This window comes from Scardinius erythrophthalmus (assembly GCF_964197995.2).
Source record: "Scardinius erythrophthalmus genome assembly, chromosome: 17".
Lineage (NCBI taxonomy): Eukaryota > Metazoa > Chordata > Actinopteri > Cypriniformes > Leuciscidae > Scardinius > Scardinius erythrophthalmus.
This window is the reverse complement of record NC_138237.1, coordinates 14,487,903-14,504,732: the sequence shown is the minus strand read 5'-3', so window position 1 is coordinate 14,504,732 and position 16,830 is coordinate 14,487,903. Positions and strand designations below refer to the sequence as shown.

General features: G+C 38.2%; 1 protein-coding gene across 1 annotated transcript in view; it reads left to right on the top strand.

Annotated features, from left to right (window-relative positions):
• Positions 1 to 16,830, top strand: part of unc5da (unc-5 netrin receptor Da) — a gene marked incomplete at its 5' end in the record, with an annotated part of 250,470 nt that overhangs the window by 174,272 nt on the left and 59,368 nt on the right. The window contains 2 exons of the mRNA XM_081390218.1: positions 11,614 to 11,757; positions 13,252 to 13,355. Of these exons, the coding sequence (XP_081246344.1) occupies positions 11,614 to 11,757; positions 13,252 to 13,355 (248 nt within the window). The remainder of the gene's footprint in view (positions 1 to 11,613; positions 11,758 to 13,251; positions 13,356 to 16,830) is intronic.

Sequence of the window (16,830 nt, the reverse complement as noted above, 5' to 3'; positions counted from 1 at the left end):
CGTTGCAGAGGTTTGACAGTACATGCTGGAAGGCATGCCAAGAGAGCATAACAGTAGTCTAGTCTGGATAGTTCGAGAGCTTGGACAAGGAGTTGTGTTGCATGCTCCAATAGGAAGAGGCTGATCTTCCTAATGTTGCACAAGGCAAATCTGCAGGATGTCTGTGAAGTTTAACTGATCATCAATCACATCTCAGAGGTTCCTGGCTGTCTTGGAAATAATTATGCATGACACACCTAGCTGAATGGAGAAGTTGTGATGAAGCATTGGGTTGGCAGAGATCACAAGCAGTACTGTCTTTGCAAGGTTGAGTTGAAGGTGGTTCTCCTTCATCCAGTCCGAAATGTCTATCACGCAGTCAGAAATGCAAGTAGCTTCTGTCAGATCATCTGGCTAAAATGAGAGGTACAGTTGTGTGTCATCAGCATAGCAGTGATAGGAAAAGTCATGTTTTTGAATGACAGATCCTAGTAATGTCATGTAGATGGAGATCATGTAAGTGGTCCAGGCACTGAGCCTTGAGGCTCCCCAGTAGCTAGATGTTGCGACTCAGACACCTCACCCGTTCAAGACACCCTGAAGAACCCAGGTAAGACTTGAATCACTGGAGTGCGATTCCTGAGATGCCCATTGTCACGAGGGTTGAGAGGAGGATCTGGTGGTTAACCGTGTCAAAATCAGCAGACAGATCCAGCAAAATGAGTAGTGATGATTTGGAAGCTGCTCTTGCCTATCTCAGAGCTTCAATTACTGAGAGCAAGGCAGTCTTGGTTGAGTGGCTGCTTTTGAAAGCAGACAGGTTGTTGTCCAACCAGTAGAGACTTGGTTGAACACGACTCACTCAAGTGTTTTAGCAAATGGTAGAAGGGATACTGGTCTTTTTCTAAAAGTGCTGGATATAATGGTTTACAATAACGGTTTACAAAATTATATATAATGGATGTTACATGGGCTTAAGTGCTTTGAGAACTTAACACAATAGTGCTTGGATTGGCCCTTGTGCGGTTCAAACCTACAGCATTTTCATTATTATTCCACATCTTTAACCACTAGGCCACACCACCCCATTGAAAAGTAGGATGAACCTACTGCTTATAAATACAACATCAGCTCACATGCTGAAACCCCCCAGGCTGATCTCGGATCATCTGCTAAAATAAACATCCACCTCAAATGTGATGTTGCATGTGCCCAGCTTGCTATCTCAGCTTCCTCTTAGCACACTTACAGAGATCTTCTATCCGTGCCCGGCATTGGCTATTGAGTCTCAGCAGGTTGTTGGACTGCCTAATCATCTCTGTACATCTGTGAGGCTCCGTTGATTAAGACCAGGCTCCCTCGGTCCAGTACAGATATGCTCCGATCGCATCTCTCCGGCAGCAAAGCCGATAAATCAAACTCGGAGAGCAGGAGCAGCGGTGTCCTTGGACTGCCTGCGTGCCTGCTCGGATTATTTGTCCTGCTAGGCTGAATGGAATCGCTCACGGATGGATGGTTGGTAAATCTGTCAGTACTTTTGAAGTGATGCACTTTTGTGAAGACTGGTAAAGACTGTAAAACCACAGTGCGGGACAGGACGAGGTTGATGCGGTCAATGTGTCTCGGAGACATACATATGGACATAAATAAACCCATTTCACCTGCCTAATGTTAATAAAAAGGGTTTATGTGAATCAGTTGCACAAGTGCTGGACCATAAAACAGTGTCGTTCACGTTACAGTAAATATCACCCAGGGTTTGTTTGTTTGCGTAATTTCATGCATTTGTGTTCGGCTCTGATTCAAGAACAAAGAATCACAGGCATTAATAGAGATGTAAAAGGAAGGCTCCGGCTTTACCGCCTCATGTCAACGCCATCAGGAAGAGCGGCCAGCTTGCAGGTCTGTTTCAGAATTAGCCAGCTCTGTTTCCTTCCTGTGGCCAAACACAGACACAGCAGAGCTGGCTAACAGGACTGGACACCACTGAGATTCTCTGGCATACTAACAGAATCACGCAGAAGCAGGACAGTGTGATCACCTCCCTAGTTCCAACATCATTCACAGCTCTGTTTGATACTAATGCAACTCTGTTTGATCATAAACAAGCTTTAAAACCTGTTACTACAATTGTAATTTAAGTTACCCAGAAATTAAAATTGTCATCATTTACTCGCCCTCATGTCGTTACAAACCTTTATGACTCTATATCTTCTGTGGAACACAAAAGGAAGTTTGGGATGGAATGAGGGTGAGTTAATAATGACAGAATTTTTTTTTTTTGGGGTGAACTACTTCTTTAAAATCTGCATGATTGCAGTGTTAGACTTGTCTTCCCTATTGTGACGTATATCCAAGTAAAATGGTTTCTCGAATAAGAAAAAAAAAATGCCAGTGAACATAACAGAGAAGAGATGTTGTTGCAAGTTGGAGGGGAAGTTAATTTTAATAAAGATTACTAGGGCACTTGAATTTAAGTAGATGTGCACAAATAAATCATTTATAGTAAATACTGCAATATTAGATTTAAAAAAAAGGCTTTGTCCATTTTTTATTCATGGTGACTTTAAAGGTCTTGATTTAATTGCCCCACTTTTTTCTGCACATCTTTAAAAATATAATAGTTGAAAAGCGTTTGGGGCTTTTCAACTATATAAAATATATATATATATAAATAAATGGCCTTTTGTAGATTGGTATGAGAATTGTTAGCATTGTGCGTGAGCTAAGAGAATTACGATGATAGGGTGAAGACTGATGATCGTCAGGTGTGCGACCTTACAGACACACCTCAGGTGTTGGCAGTTCACTCTGCGGTCAATGATTCATAATTCAGTCATGGTGTGTTCACTGAGAGTGTGCATTGTGCACCTGTGCCTGAATTAATTTGCTGGTTTCTTTAATAATTATGAGCACTGTGGTGGCGTTTATGCTGGAGCTTCATGAAAATGTATTTGATAGTGCTCCGTGAGCTGCTGAGGTTTCAGTTGCTCGTGTTGCCTGGGGCGATAATCCTCTTGGCTGCAAATGACTGTAATGTTAAATGTATTGTTCTGCCATTATTTACTTGGCTGCTGTATTCCAGGTCTTTTGAAGTTATTTGATAGATTTTTTTGAGCAACAGACAGAAATTACATCTTTATTCCCTGACAACATCCCTTCCATTGAGTGTGAGAAGCAAATCAATGAACACGTTAATTTGGTTCACAATTTGTTCATGTATCAGACTGATTCAGTTGATTTTGTGTACTTACTAATTCATTGATTCTTGAGTTAAAATTATTTCCCACACAACTGCTAACTGTTTACAGTTCTTTTTAACGAACCAGTTGATTTTGTTCGCAAATCAGACTGAACTTTTTTAAAGGTCCCATTCCATGGATTATTTTATTATTTTATAATGTTTCCTGGGGTGCCCTTATAATGTTAGTATGTTTTTTAGATCAATTTTTTTATAATTTAGAAATAAAAGGCATTTTTCCTAGCCTGATTTCATCACCTGATTTGAACGCTCTGTTTGAAGGGGCGTGTCTGCTGTGAGACTTCACCGTAAACGCCCTCTGCTGTGATTGGCTGACATGCTTGCATATGAAATATCTGGCATTACATGTGGAACTATCTGGAAAACTGTTACTATTACAGCTATTATACGTTTTTACTATTACAGCTATCGGGATTAACGAATCGTGAGAAATTTTTTTCGGAGGTTAGTCAAAACACGGTTTTAATGAAGTCATTAAAGAAGGAAGTAGAGGGATGTAGTCCAATCCAGCCGTTTTTTGTAGGCGACTTCTGTTAAATAAAATATCTCGCTTGGCATTGAACTTTGAGCTTTATAATTTTACATATATTATTTATACTCTTACAACAACATTACACACTAACTAAAGTTTGAAACATGGGATCACGAAGAACGGGACCTTTAATGATTGATTCTCAAATTAGACTAATTCACTCTGCAATTGGAGGCTGAATTGTTCAGCTTACTGATTCATTGATCCAGTTACAGCAGTTCCAAATTCAATGATTATTTACAACACAACTTTTCTCCTGTAAGTGAGTGAGCTTAAGAGCTGATTCAGTGAATAAATAATTCTTCTGAGTGGGTTCGTTTCAATAAATCAGTTGACTTAGTTCACAAATCAGACTGAACAATTTGTTAATGAATCAGACTGATCAATTCTCAAATTGGGCTAATTCATTCTAGAATTGGAAGTTGGATTATTGAGCTTACTGATTCATTGATCCTGTTACAGAGGTTCTTGAGTTCAAAATACAATTATCTATGTGATCACCAAACTGCTGAAAGTTGATCTTTTCTTTTTTAAGTCTGTTATTTTAATGAACCAGTTTTATCCTTTTCACAAATCAGACACAATGACTCAATTTTCTGGGTGAACCGTTCCTTTAATAAAGCCCGGAACTGAAATCATGTGTGTATAGATATTCAAAAAACTGAATGAAATATTTTCTTTTGGCCACCGCAGGAAGTGCCTCACCGGCCAACACTCAACCTGTTGTCATGGTGATGGAAATGGGCTGAAAGAGAGCAGGAGGGCAGGGCAGAGCAGAACAACAGTCAACCAGAGCAGCATAACCCCACTGCTCACTGATCAATACAGATCACACGGCTAAAGCTTCTGATCCTACTACCACTGAGAAAGAAAGATAGACAGACTGAGAAGAAAAAAGAAAAGAGAGAGGAGAGATTTATTAGGAGCGCGATAACGATAGAGATCTGCCAAAGGAGAGATTTAAGGAGTGGAACGAAGCGATGGGCGGAGAAAGATGGAGGGTGAGGGAGAAATGAAGGGGAAAAAGGGTGACATTACTGAGATTTAAGGGGAAGAGGATGAGAGGATGCAAGAAGTGGATGAAAAGACTAGGAGGAAGAGTTAAAGGGGTAGTTCACCCAAAAATGAGACTTCATTTACTCATCCTCATGTTGCTTCCGATCCTGTATCACTTTTTTCTTCAGTGGATCACAAAAAAGAAGAAATTCTGAAGAATGTTCACAAAGCATATTGTGATTAAGGTCTCGTCAAGGTCATAAAAAGTATGCAAACACACCATAAAATAGTCCATTCAACCTGTGCACTATATGTAAAGACTTCAGCGTAAGCTTGGAATGTCATGGTGAGGAAATTTAAACACCGAATTATGTGAACCCACAGAGTTATGTGACCCTAGTAGGCGCTGTATTGATCTAATCCCAATCCTAACCCTACTGTCCTTACATTATGTGTACAGTCACATAATTCGGTGGATCACAGAATTCGGTATAATGCCGGTAAATAAACTTGCGACAACACCAGTATTATCGATAACACCAGGGTGGGGGGTTGTATATAATTTGTGGGTATCAGGGAGACACTATTAATTTGGGGGTATTGAAATTGCTTTCGAATTCACGCTTGCACAAGCTCTGTGTATAGGGAGCCGCGGTACTGACCACACATTTTACAAGATAAGATATTTGTCAATGATGCTCAGGATCTGTTTCGCTCTAAATACCCCACCATCGTCTTGTCAGCCATCTCCACACTCTCATCTCATCTCACAGCTCGTGCTGTACAGAGAGCAGAGCAGACGTTTTCATTTTATAATTGTAGCGTCTGTTGTCCAACTGAACTAAATGTTTTTTATTTCTATGTCGGCAGTGCCATGGTGGGCAAGTAATGTAATTGGTGTACATCCAAACGCGACGTAACACCAGTGACACCTACTACCGCAGCATGCCTAGCATAAACAGTCTAAGAAATATCAGCTTTTGTGTTCCACCTAAAAAAAAGAAAGTCAAAAAGGCTTGGATCAGCATCTTGGTGAGTAAATGATGACAAAAAATTTCATTTTGTGGGTGAACTGTCTATTTAAAAGGTCACTGTATGGTGAACATCCAGCGGGCTGATGGGTAAACAGGAGATAGATAAGAGAAGACGCTTGGAAGGCAACTACAGAGGGAGGGAAAGAAGGGCACAGCAAGAGATGGAGGGTGAGATGGTCCTCACCTGCTGTTCGGCGACTGCAAGAGGGATTGACGTCCGAGCATTCTGCATTAAGATCACAGCTAGCCCACTGCGCCATATCATCTACCGCCAACAGAGAAAGACAGACACAAGACCAGATGCATTGAGATCAGAGAAGGACAAATACGATGAGGAAAAAGAGAAGAGAGGGAGTTCGAAAGAGATGGAGGAAGGGAAAAGAAAAAATGCATACCCTTACGAATCCTCAGGGCTGAATGCGCTATACATGAGCGAGTGAACAACAGCAAAATGAGCTGTAGCTGCAATCCAGGATTATAAACAGTAACTGTTTAGACTCCTCACAGACATGTTAACAAAGGGCTTTGATTCCGGATTAGCAGTTGCAGTGTCAGTCAAGACGTCTAAAAGGGATTTGAGCACGTTTTCAGTGTCACGTCGCACAAATACGTCTGTAATGCAGTTTGAAGCACTTCCCGCATGTGTCAGTGACTATCATCATTCATCTACATGGTCATCTGCAGTTGTTAATCCTTGAAGTGGCCATATATATATATATATATATATATACTCAGACTCACACACACACTGTGTCTCTACTGGATCAGAAGGTTCACAGGGACGGCACAGATCTCAGATGGCTTGAGATTGAGCTCAAAGCCAACAGACGGACAATATCCACACACACATACACACAGCTGCAGCCCGACGGCTGCCAGCAGTAGGAGAGGGATCAGATCTGTTGGTTTCTGCCAAGCCCTAGGAGGGAGAGGACACTTTGGATGAGGCATCTCTGGACGTGCTGATCCAGACACTGAAACATTGTTACTGTTGTGAGAAGCAGATTCGGTTCTCCAAATCTCTCCCAGACCTCTCCACTGCCACTCAGCAACAAGCCACAAGCCAGATCTCGGCACTGACACAAACACTGCTCTATCTCCAAATGCTGGAACAGGAAAAGAAAGGAAAGGAGGGATGAGGACCATGGGCGAGCAAAGACCAACAAAGCTGCCACTGACTCTCTAGGAGGCTCCAACTTTGAATCTGGCGTGAAATGTACAATGAAAAAAAAAAGTAGGATGAAGACGAGAGCCTGCTTGGAAAGCAGAGAAGGAATACTTGAATGCTTTGGGACCAGGAATTAGAGGATGAAGAAATGGGAAAAAAAGAGGAAATTGACTTATTTTTTCTTTCTCTTGGATGGAAAAAGCTTCAGTGTTTTCAAGGTCAAACACAGTATAATAGCAGTGTGAATTTGGCGTATGAATCATTTTTTGAACTGGCCTTTTTCATGTTTGAACTGAATAGATTTGCAAAGCACTTGATTATGAGAAAGACATTTGAGTTTAATAACTGGAATGAGGTGACATGAAAGAATATATATTTTTTAGAATAATAAAAAACTTTTTTTTTCTGATATAAAAATGTTTTCAGTTTTGAAATGAAAATAAAAAGGCTTTACATTGTCCACACTAGTTTACAAATCAGTGGTGGGCTGTATTTAGTGTATTTAACTTAATTGTATTTAACTTAGCAAGCCAGGTTGAGCTGAAAAAGAAACTTTTGACTTGATTGAAGAAACCATTGAACATTGACACAGCACTAGAGCATTGACATTGCATAAGCCTGAATGCTTGTCAAACATAATGTTTTTAATATTGCATGAACAAATCAAATAAGACATTCCCAGCGATGCATGTAATCACAAGAAGCAGAATTCCGCTTAGAACCAGCACAGGATGCGAAAGAGCTCTGTTCCTGATGGATGCTCAGACATTTCAGCAGTTCATTGTTGGCACAGAGCTTGGCGCAAGTTCAGGAATACAAGATGCTTGTGTGTTTACATGTACAATACAAAAAATAAATAAATAAAATAACAAACTATTTGAAGAAGCCAAGTGTGTATTAGAGCCACTCCAGAGAGCAATACAACAGAGTTTTGGAAGCACTATAGATGTGTATCTGGGCTTCGTAGTTAATCCATGGCCTCAAGGTCTTTGGCAGCCATGACGGGATGTCACATTTGGTTGGTTTGTTGGAGATTTTCTTCTTTTTACTCTAATGGATGCATCAGAAACAATGGGTTTACTATCACATATGCCAGGGCCTATGTGTTGCCTGTAAGGCCACACACAACACTGGCATCAACTCCAGCGCTCTCCATATGCCTCACATTCATAATAATTAGTCATGCTTTACTGTTTTCTACTTTTCTTTGTCTGTATACACACACTCTGTCAATGTCCGGGGACTGAAATGATGATTTATATGGTTTATTTAAAGTCAACGGTGCCTCCTGTGAAACCGTTTCCTCGGTGGTAGCACTCTGTCCGAGCACTCACACTCAAGCTTCTTGTTGTTTAGTTCCAAACTTGGCTTGGGCATCTCGATTCCTCTGAGTATCTGTGGATGAACGCTGGAAGGTTCCAGTTTCTTGGCTGCATCCCCGGGGACGGAATTGGATGTGACCGAATCTGTATCTGAGGCGCTGTGTACATATCTTCTTGCCAATTGCAATGAATTGAGAAAATGTACTAGCCATAAATATTTCTTACAGGCTTTGAAAAAAATAAATAATTATATATATATATATATATATATATATATATATATATATATATATATATACAGTATATATATAATAGTCTATATATAATCTATATGTAGATGTATATATTATGTGTGTGTGTGTGTGTGTGTGTGTGTGTGTGTGTGTGTGTGTGTGTGTGTGTGTGTGTGTGTGTGTGTGTGTGTGTGTGTGTGTGTGTGTGTGTGTGTGTGTATACAGTACTGTGCAAAAGTCTTAGGCACGTTAGCATTTTCACCCGAACATTTTTTTGGTTTTAAGACAGTTATTTTTATCTTTTGCTATAGTGTGTCAATAGGAAATATCAGTTTACATTTCCATTTCATTTTGCCATTGATTGTAATAATCCAGTGAGATTTTTGTATGCACAAGGAGTCTTACAGCACCCGGTGTTCCACACAGAGGTCTGATCTCACCGTCATCGAGTCTGTCTGCGATTACATGAAGAAACAGAAAAAACGGAGACTATTTTTTTTGGTGATAGGATAGTATCAGAAAGGATAGGGCTTTATTGTGATAGGATAGTAACCGAGGTGGAGAGAGAGAGGAGACTGATTAGGGAAAGGTCCACGAGCCAGGATTCGAATTTGGGTCGCCCGAAGCGCAATAACGCTATATGTCGCTATTACTATTTATTATCTTATTAGATATTATTATTGTTATTATCAATGTTGAAAACCTCTCAATGAATCTTTAATGACTCTTTAATGAATATTTAATGCAATTTATTTGAAATCATTTGTAACATTAGAAATGTTGTTACTGTCACTTTTGATCATTTTAATGCATCCTTTCTGAATTAAAAATATTCACATAACATTTACAATACAGTTCAAATGATTGACTCAAAACAACCTAGGAGCAGAACTGAGAGACCGTAAGCAAAGATGACTAAGCATTGCTGAGCAACTGCCATCGAGAAAAATGGGAAAGCTGACGGACATCTTTCTCCTGGTGTTATAGACCTTCTTGCTCTCAACAGTTATTCCCATTCCCAGGTTATTTAGAGGTCTAATTTATCTCAGTATTTACAGCCTGTATAACCCAGAATGCAGCTGTACAAGTGTTTATCGTATCGTATTATCCACATGAGACTTGAGTAGGTATTGCAGGCTATGTATTCGGCAACGTCACATTATCCTTTGTATGTACTGCTCTCTACCGCAACAGTCAGCAGGGGGATTGTATTGGATGTTTTGGGCAGGTATCTGGAGCTGGTGTGCTTTATTCAGAGTGTCTGCCTCCGCTGCTGCTACTACTGTCTTTTTTCCTCCTTTTGGCACGGGAAGCTCCATTTCTGTTCTGTCAGTTGTGTTCTGTTCCCTACAGGCCTGTTTGAAAGATAATGATTCAGATTTAAAGGATTATAGATGCTTAGAGTCCTGACCTGACTCAGTCTCCCTTTATTTAGCAATACCCTTTTCATTTCAAATCCTCTCTGTCTCTCTCTCCCTCATATCTCACAGCCAAGCGTGGTTCTCGGACTGAGCAATTTCGAATTGATTTTCCATTGCTTACCTTAATATCATTAAACACGAGTCTCATTTTCTCTCAGCAGAGCAAATACACCCACAGAGGCCCACAAAGAGACTCGCATTAAAGCCGCCGTCTGCGTCAGAGTTTCATACTTGTAATTCTCCCTCCGCTCACTCTTAATATAATTGTCTCTCTAATTCACAGTACAGTTTCATTAAAAAAAAAATTCACTTTTGTAACCATTAACTCGCTCTTCCATTTCGGGTGTCTTGACTCGACGCTCACCGTTAGGGCAAACATTGCACTGGCTCATATATTTTAGTTGCATTTTGCAAAGCTTTCTGGGTTGTGGCTGTGAGAGGAGTGTAATCCACCACCTCAAACGCCGCCTGCATAATTTAATGTTTGGTCGGCTCGACAACAGTACTAAAATTAGGCTTATGACAGGAAGAATATATTATAGAGCATTTTGGGAAGAGAGCAGCCAGGTTGGAGAGGAGCCCGAGGAATGCTTTTAAGAGCTCCCTCAAATTCTCTATAGGAAGACGTGCATTATTCTTTAATATTTCCCTGTGATCCTGCTTTCTTACTCATACCATCTATAAGGTCTTTAATCGATTCCTACCTGGTCGTGGTTCTTGCAGAATCACAAGGGCTTGGTAAGTTCATTAAGGTTTTGTGATAAATAACCTGCAGAATTCTACACAAACGAAGCCCTGTTGGTCTTATGCAATATTGGAATTAAAAGGAAAAGAGCGTTGCGGTTCAAGCAAAGCTGTTTATTTGGAGCACCAACCCTCTCAGGGAATATGGCTTAACTGGCTTTTAATTTTAGTGTCTGCTATTCGTTAAACTCCATTTAAAGCTAGTTTGAAACTTTTCGTGTTGTAAGCTTTAAAGTTCTATTACAGTTAATAGTTACAGTTAAAGTTTAAGAGGTCATGTCTTTTTAAATGTAATACCATCTGATGATATCATTCATTTCTTTCAATCAGAGTAGTGTGTACAGTATATGGGACCAAAAAACTGGGGATAGTTCAACCAAAAATGAAAATTCTCTCATAATTTTCTCACCCTCAAATAGTTCCAAACCTGTATGAATTTCTTTCTTCTGTTGAACACATAAGAATACATTTAGAAGAATATGGGTTACCAAACAGTTGATGGATCCCATTGACTTCCATAGTATGAGAACTTCCAACACACACAGACACACACACACACACACACACACACACAAAGAAAATACCTAAAATTCCATTGTGTTTACCTGTATACTCGGTTGTTAAAAAAATATGTAAAATGCCTTGCATGGACTTGTGCACAGAGCCTTGAATCAGTGAATCGTGTGAGAGAGAAGCAGTAAGGAAAAGTTTTGGAATATTCAGTTCTCTGTGCAAACAAGATTAAACATTTTAACAGGTTACACTGCTACTCTTTGGGAAGAGTAGCTCATTACTGGAAATGCTGCATTGTTTTGGAAACAGTTGAGTTACTGCAAAATGCAGTTAAGTAGTAGCAACACTGATTACTGATTTACACAGCTTACACAAAAATTGAATCAAGTCGATTTTTTTTTCTGTGCAGGGCTGAAGATCCGTGAAGTGACGATAAATGTGTCCAGACAGCAGGTGGAGGACTTCCATGGACCAGAGGACTACTGGTGTCTGTGTGTGGCCTGGAGTCATCTGGGCACCTCCAAGAGTCGCAAAGCCACTGTCCGCATTGCATGTCAGTCTAATCATAGTCTGTTTATTTTTAATCACTTCCTACTTTGAATTCTTAAATTTTTTATGATATTTAAATGAAATAGCTTTTTTTTTTTTTTTTACAGCACAAAATGAAATTGCACGAATGTCATCTGCTATTGCTAAAAATAATCAGATAGTATCAGTGTTATTTTTAGTATTGTTTATATACTATTATAGTATTTATTAATATGTTTATTAGCTTTTATATTAAGTTTTATGTGATTTTGTCATTTTTAAAAGGGGTCATAGCCTGGAATTTTTATTATTATTAATTTAATGTGTTCCGTGAGGTTGACTTATAATCTTAATAAAGTTTTTGCACACACACAAAAATACACACACACACATATATATATATATATATATATATATATATATATATATATATATATATATATATATATATATATATACATACAGTATATATATATATATATATATATATATATATACAGTATATATATATATATATATATATATATATATATGGTTGAAAATATTTGTTTTGATATATATATATATATATATATATATATATATATATATATATATGTGTGTGTGTGTGTGTGTGTGTGTGTGTGTGTATATATATATACACACACACACACACACACACACACACAAACACACACACATATATATATATATATATATATATATATATATATATATATATATATATATATATATATATATATATATATACAGTATGAAGAGTTCAGATGCAAAAGCCTCTAAGTGCCATCTGAAATTTTCTTCTAGAATGATCATTTATATAAAGCTTGTATATTTAAGTTCAGTAATTTCACTTAAATGGCAATGAAAATTACCTATTAATTGCCATTTAATTGAAATTACTAAACTTAAATAAATGAGCTTGATAAAAATGTTCATTCTAGAAGAAAATTTCAGATGGCACTTAGAGGTTTTTGCATCTGAACTCTTCATATATATATATATATATATATATATATATATATATATATATATAAGAAAAAAGCAAGATTTTTGTTTTTTTTTAACCTTTATACCTTCAACCTCAGTTAAGCGACTGAATGCCAGTGGGTAGGGCCCATAGTTCGATGATGAATAACTATTCGTCATGTCTTGCTCCTGAGGCAGTCATATGCAAATATATTTGCCCATCTTACATCACAGATGCAATATCAAAATGATATGATTTTGGAGCTTGATTAAATAAATGCTTTGTTTGTACAAGGAGCACGTTTTAAGCTATGAAACTTGCAGGATGTTTTAATGGTTCAAATACCTTTTATATGTTAATTTTGTATGTCATGACACCTTTAATAATTCTATTAAGCTTTAATTTTTTTTTTTTTTTTTTTTTCAGTTTTAGTTTTAGTAATTTTACCCCCGGTTTAACAGACAACGTTTAAGCCTAGTCCCAGACTAAAATCCAGATTTGAGCTATTTTATCTGAAAGCAACTTTCTTTTTCGTTTCCATATATATAGACCTGAGGAAGAATTTCGAACAGGAGCCACAGGGGATGGAGGTGCCGATCAATGGCATGATTGTTCTACACTGCCGCCCACCTGAGGGAGTGCCTGCAGCTGAGGTGAGTGGGTCACAGCGCCCTACCTGTCTGGATGTGTGATAGTTTATTAATTTTAGTTAACTAATAGTTAACTAATTTTAAAAACACAAATCAATCAGTCATTGTTGATATTCAGTGCTCTGTTTGTGTTTTCATGCCTTATAGGCATTTGATAAGTATGCTTTCCCACATATCAGGGATGAGTGGGGTTGTAATTATGAGAGAGTATGATGTGTGCATTATCATTATAGTAGTCAGGGTTCTGGAACGATGACATACTCAAAAGTGCATTTGCATGCTCAGCACAGGCTCTACTATGCATTTACATGTGTTTGTTGATTTTTCAGAGGGAGGGTGGGGGTTAGAAAACACCTCCTCATTGCATTAACTTAGAAGATGTTTTGTGTCTGTTTCAAGAACTTTCTCCTTTCTTTCTGTGTTTTTTCCTTCTGAAGAATGTGTCCTGAAGAATGTTTGCTTTTCAGAGCAAAAACTGTCCCCGTGCTGTTCAGTTTCAGCTTGAGATAAAAGATTTACCTCAAATGGACAATTTGTGTTACTGTAGGGCCCTCGTCTTTCACTTGCTGGGTCACTCGCAAGGCCTTTTCTTTTATATGCATGAATGCCAGTATGGAGAAGAACAGAATCTATCTATCTATCTATCTATCTATCTATCTATCTATCTATCTATCTATCTATCTATCTATCTATCTATCTATCTATCTATCTATCTATCTATCTATCTATCTATCTATCTATCTATCTATCTATCTATCTATCTATCTATCTATCTATCTATCTATCTATCTATCTAATTATCTATCTATCTATCTATCTATCTATCTATCTATCTATCTATCTATCTATCTATCTGTCTGTCTGTCTGTCTGTCTGTCTGTCTGTCTGTCTGTCTGTCTGTCTGTCTGTCTGTCTGTCTGTCTCTCAGACATTGTGAACAATATTCTCTGTTCTTATCATAACTTTGGAATCTGCATTGGAGTTTGCAGAAGAAAGTGATACAGAATTTTGTGAGCATCAAAGAAATGTTCTGAGAGACCACTCTCAGGTTAATCTCAGTGACTCCAAGTATATAATATCGAACCTCCTACAGAGTTTTGTGACAAGCTAAGGAGAATATCCATGTGCTTAGTGGAAATCAAACTGGCAATTGCTTCTCATAAACCCAGTGTCATATTATTATCATCCCCCACGTTCTTGTGAGATGTTAAGTGATACTGCTGCGTCTTCCTCTCTGAGGCTGCTGACAGATTCCTTGTTTTTTGGGGGTTTTTTTGTTTTGTTTTTATGTCGTTCTGTATTCTTTGTAGTAGTTTCAGCAGAAGCAACACTTAAACTAGGCCACCATGAGCGCATTTCAACATCAGCTTTAAGAAAAAACATATCAACTCGTGCCATCTGTCATGTTGGAAACCTATCCAAAATGGCTGCTGTCTGATCTGGAGGGAAGCAGCCGTGCACCATCGCTACAGCTAATCAATAGGTCCTAGAGCCAACATGGCGCTGCTGCTGAAAAGGATAGTCAGGCTTAGGCGATGTTTGAGACGGAGCCAAAATACGGGTCCAGAGGTCTCTATGCCAGAAGGGTTTGTCGCTGGAGATTACAGGTTGGCAGCTGAATGCTCCCTCTGTAATCATCGCTGCTCAAAGTCTAAAGGTCGAGCCGAAGAACTCTACCACCGGTAGACATATGAGCCAAGATGGCTCCCCTGTCGGCTGGCTGATACCATCTTTGGACGGGACACAAGTCTGGCTGAGACTGGAAATTGATCAAGGGCTCGGAGAGCGTTGGCAGGTCGTGGCTGACACGCCACCTCTGCACTTCTCACGGGTTAATTATTTTGCTCTTGATTCTGGCAGAGAAATGTGAAAACTTGATTAAATCGCTTGTATTAGTTTTTTTTTTTTTCTTCTTTTTTCTAAAGACATTTGCGAAAGGTCACAGGCTCATAACAATTTTGTCATTGTTTATTCTGGCATATGTCATCCTTGTCCTTTGTTTGTTTTACCGCTTGAATGGAAACCTGTTTAGGAATTATCATTTCCCTGGAGCTTTAAGATCATCCCTGATGAATAATGAATGTAACATAATTAAAACAATTACACCAACAAGGAAATGAAAGTGCGATATTAACTGTCAAAGTAAAGTTCATACAGATTACTCACAGCTAAGATGGGAGAAAAAAAGGCTCTCAATAACTTTGAGAGACCAGACCGATCATTAAGCTCATATTAACTTCACAATCCTCATCCAGCGACGCAATTAATCATTCAGTCTGATGAAGCAAAGTCATTTAAAGTGCTTAAAATGTAATTATTCAGCAATAAACGCAGCACGGCCCGCGCTGTCAAGAGCAAGATGAGGAAGAAGGACGCGTCCAGCTCATTCTACGCTCGCATCCGAAATAGCGCAGTTGGATTTGGAAAGTTCATTTCTTTAATGTGATTCGGTGAAAGTCACCATAGCGTCCATAAGGGGCTGCAGACTTGATTGAAGCAATTGATGCAAAGGGACATTAATGAAACTGGAACTTAATTGAGTAGGATGGAACAAACCCGGACGAGACCTCCTTTTGTAATTGCCTTCTTGTCACTTTTACTTTCCGTCTAAATGAATGTAAATCTAGAGGGTGATTTTTGCCCAGAATGACGATGTTATAAGGTGTTGTACCCGTTTCAGGGCTAATTGGATTGACCTGTAAGGGACGTGCCGTATTCAGTGTTGAGTATGAGTCTGTTTTTGGACGTAGCCACCCGGAAAGTTCATGTTGTTGGCCTCTAGAACGTGTCGACATAACAATATGATTAACTGCAGTTGTCATCAGTGTTTATTTTTACACGTTTTTTTTTTTTTTTTTCGTCTTGACAGAAATGTCGTCAATATCATCATGTTAATTTTATTTTGGTCTATTTGACTATAATGACTTTTAAAAAGTTTAGCCAATATTTTTTTAATGACAATTTTAGCCAACAAAAATAAAATAAAAACTGTCCAAAATGAATTGCTTTAAACATGTATATGAGTGTTCTGATGTATTAGCTACTCTTTAGAAGTTGTGTTGTGAAATCTCCATGCTTCAGAGAGTGCAATTAATTGTATTTTTTTTCACAGACTGTTTGAACTATTGCATTACATGTACCATGTTATTAAAAAAGTTCAACCAAAAAAAATCTATCATAAACTCTCAAAAAATATTTGAAAGAATATTTTTGACCATAAAATGGTAGTAATAGGGTCCAAAACAACACTAAACATCTTTTACTTTCATTGCAAAATAGACATTTTTCAAATATTTTCTTTTGTGTTTTACAGAAGAAATAAAGTCATAGGTTTCTGACTAGCCCTTTTAAGTTCACTTTACTTAATGTCCAACAATTTACAACTGAATTGTAAAAATCTAGAAATGTGTTTAATTCATATCCAATGCCTTTGTTACTCAGAAAACCCAAGTTAAGAGTAGGCTACTTGATTGGTTTG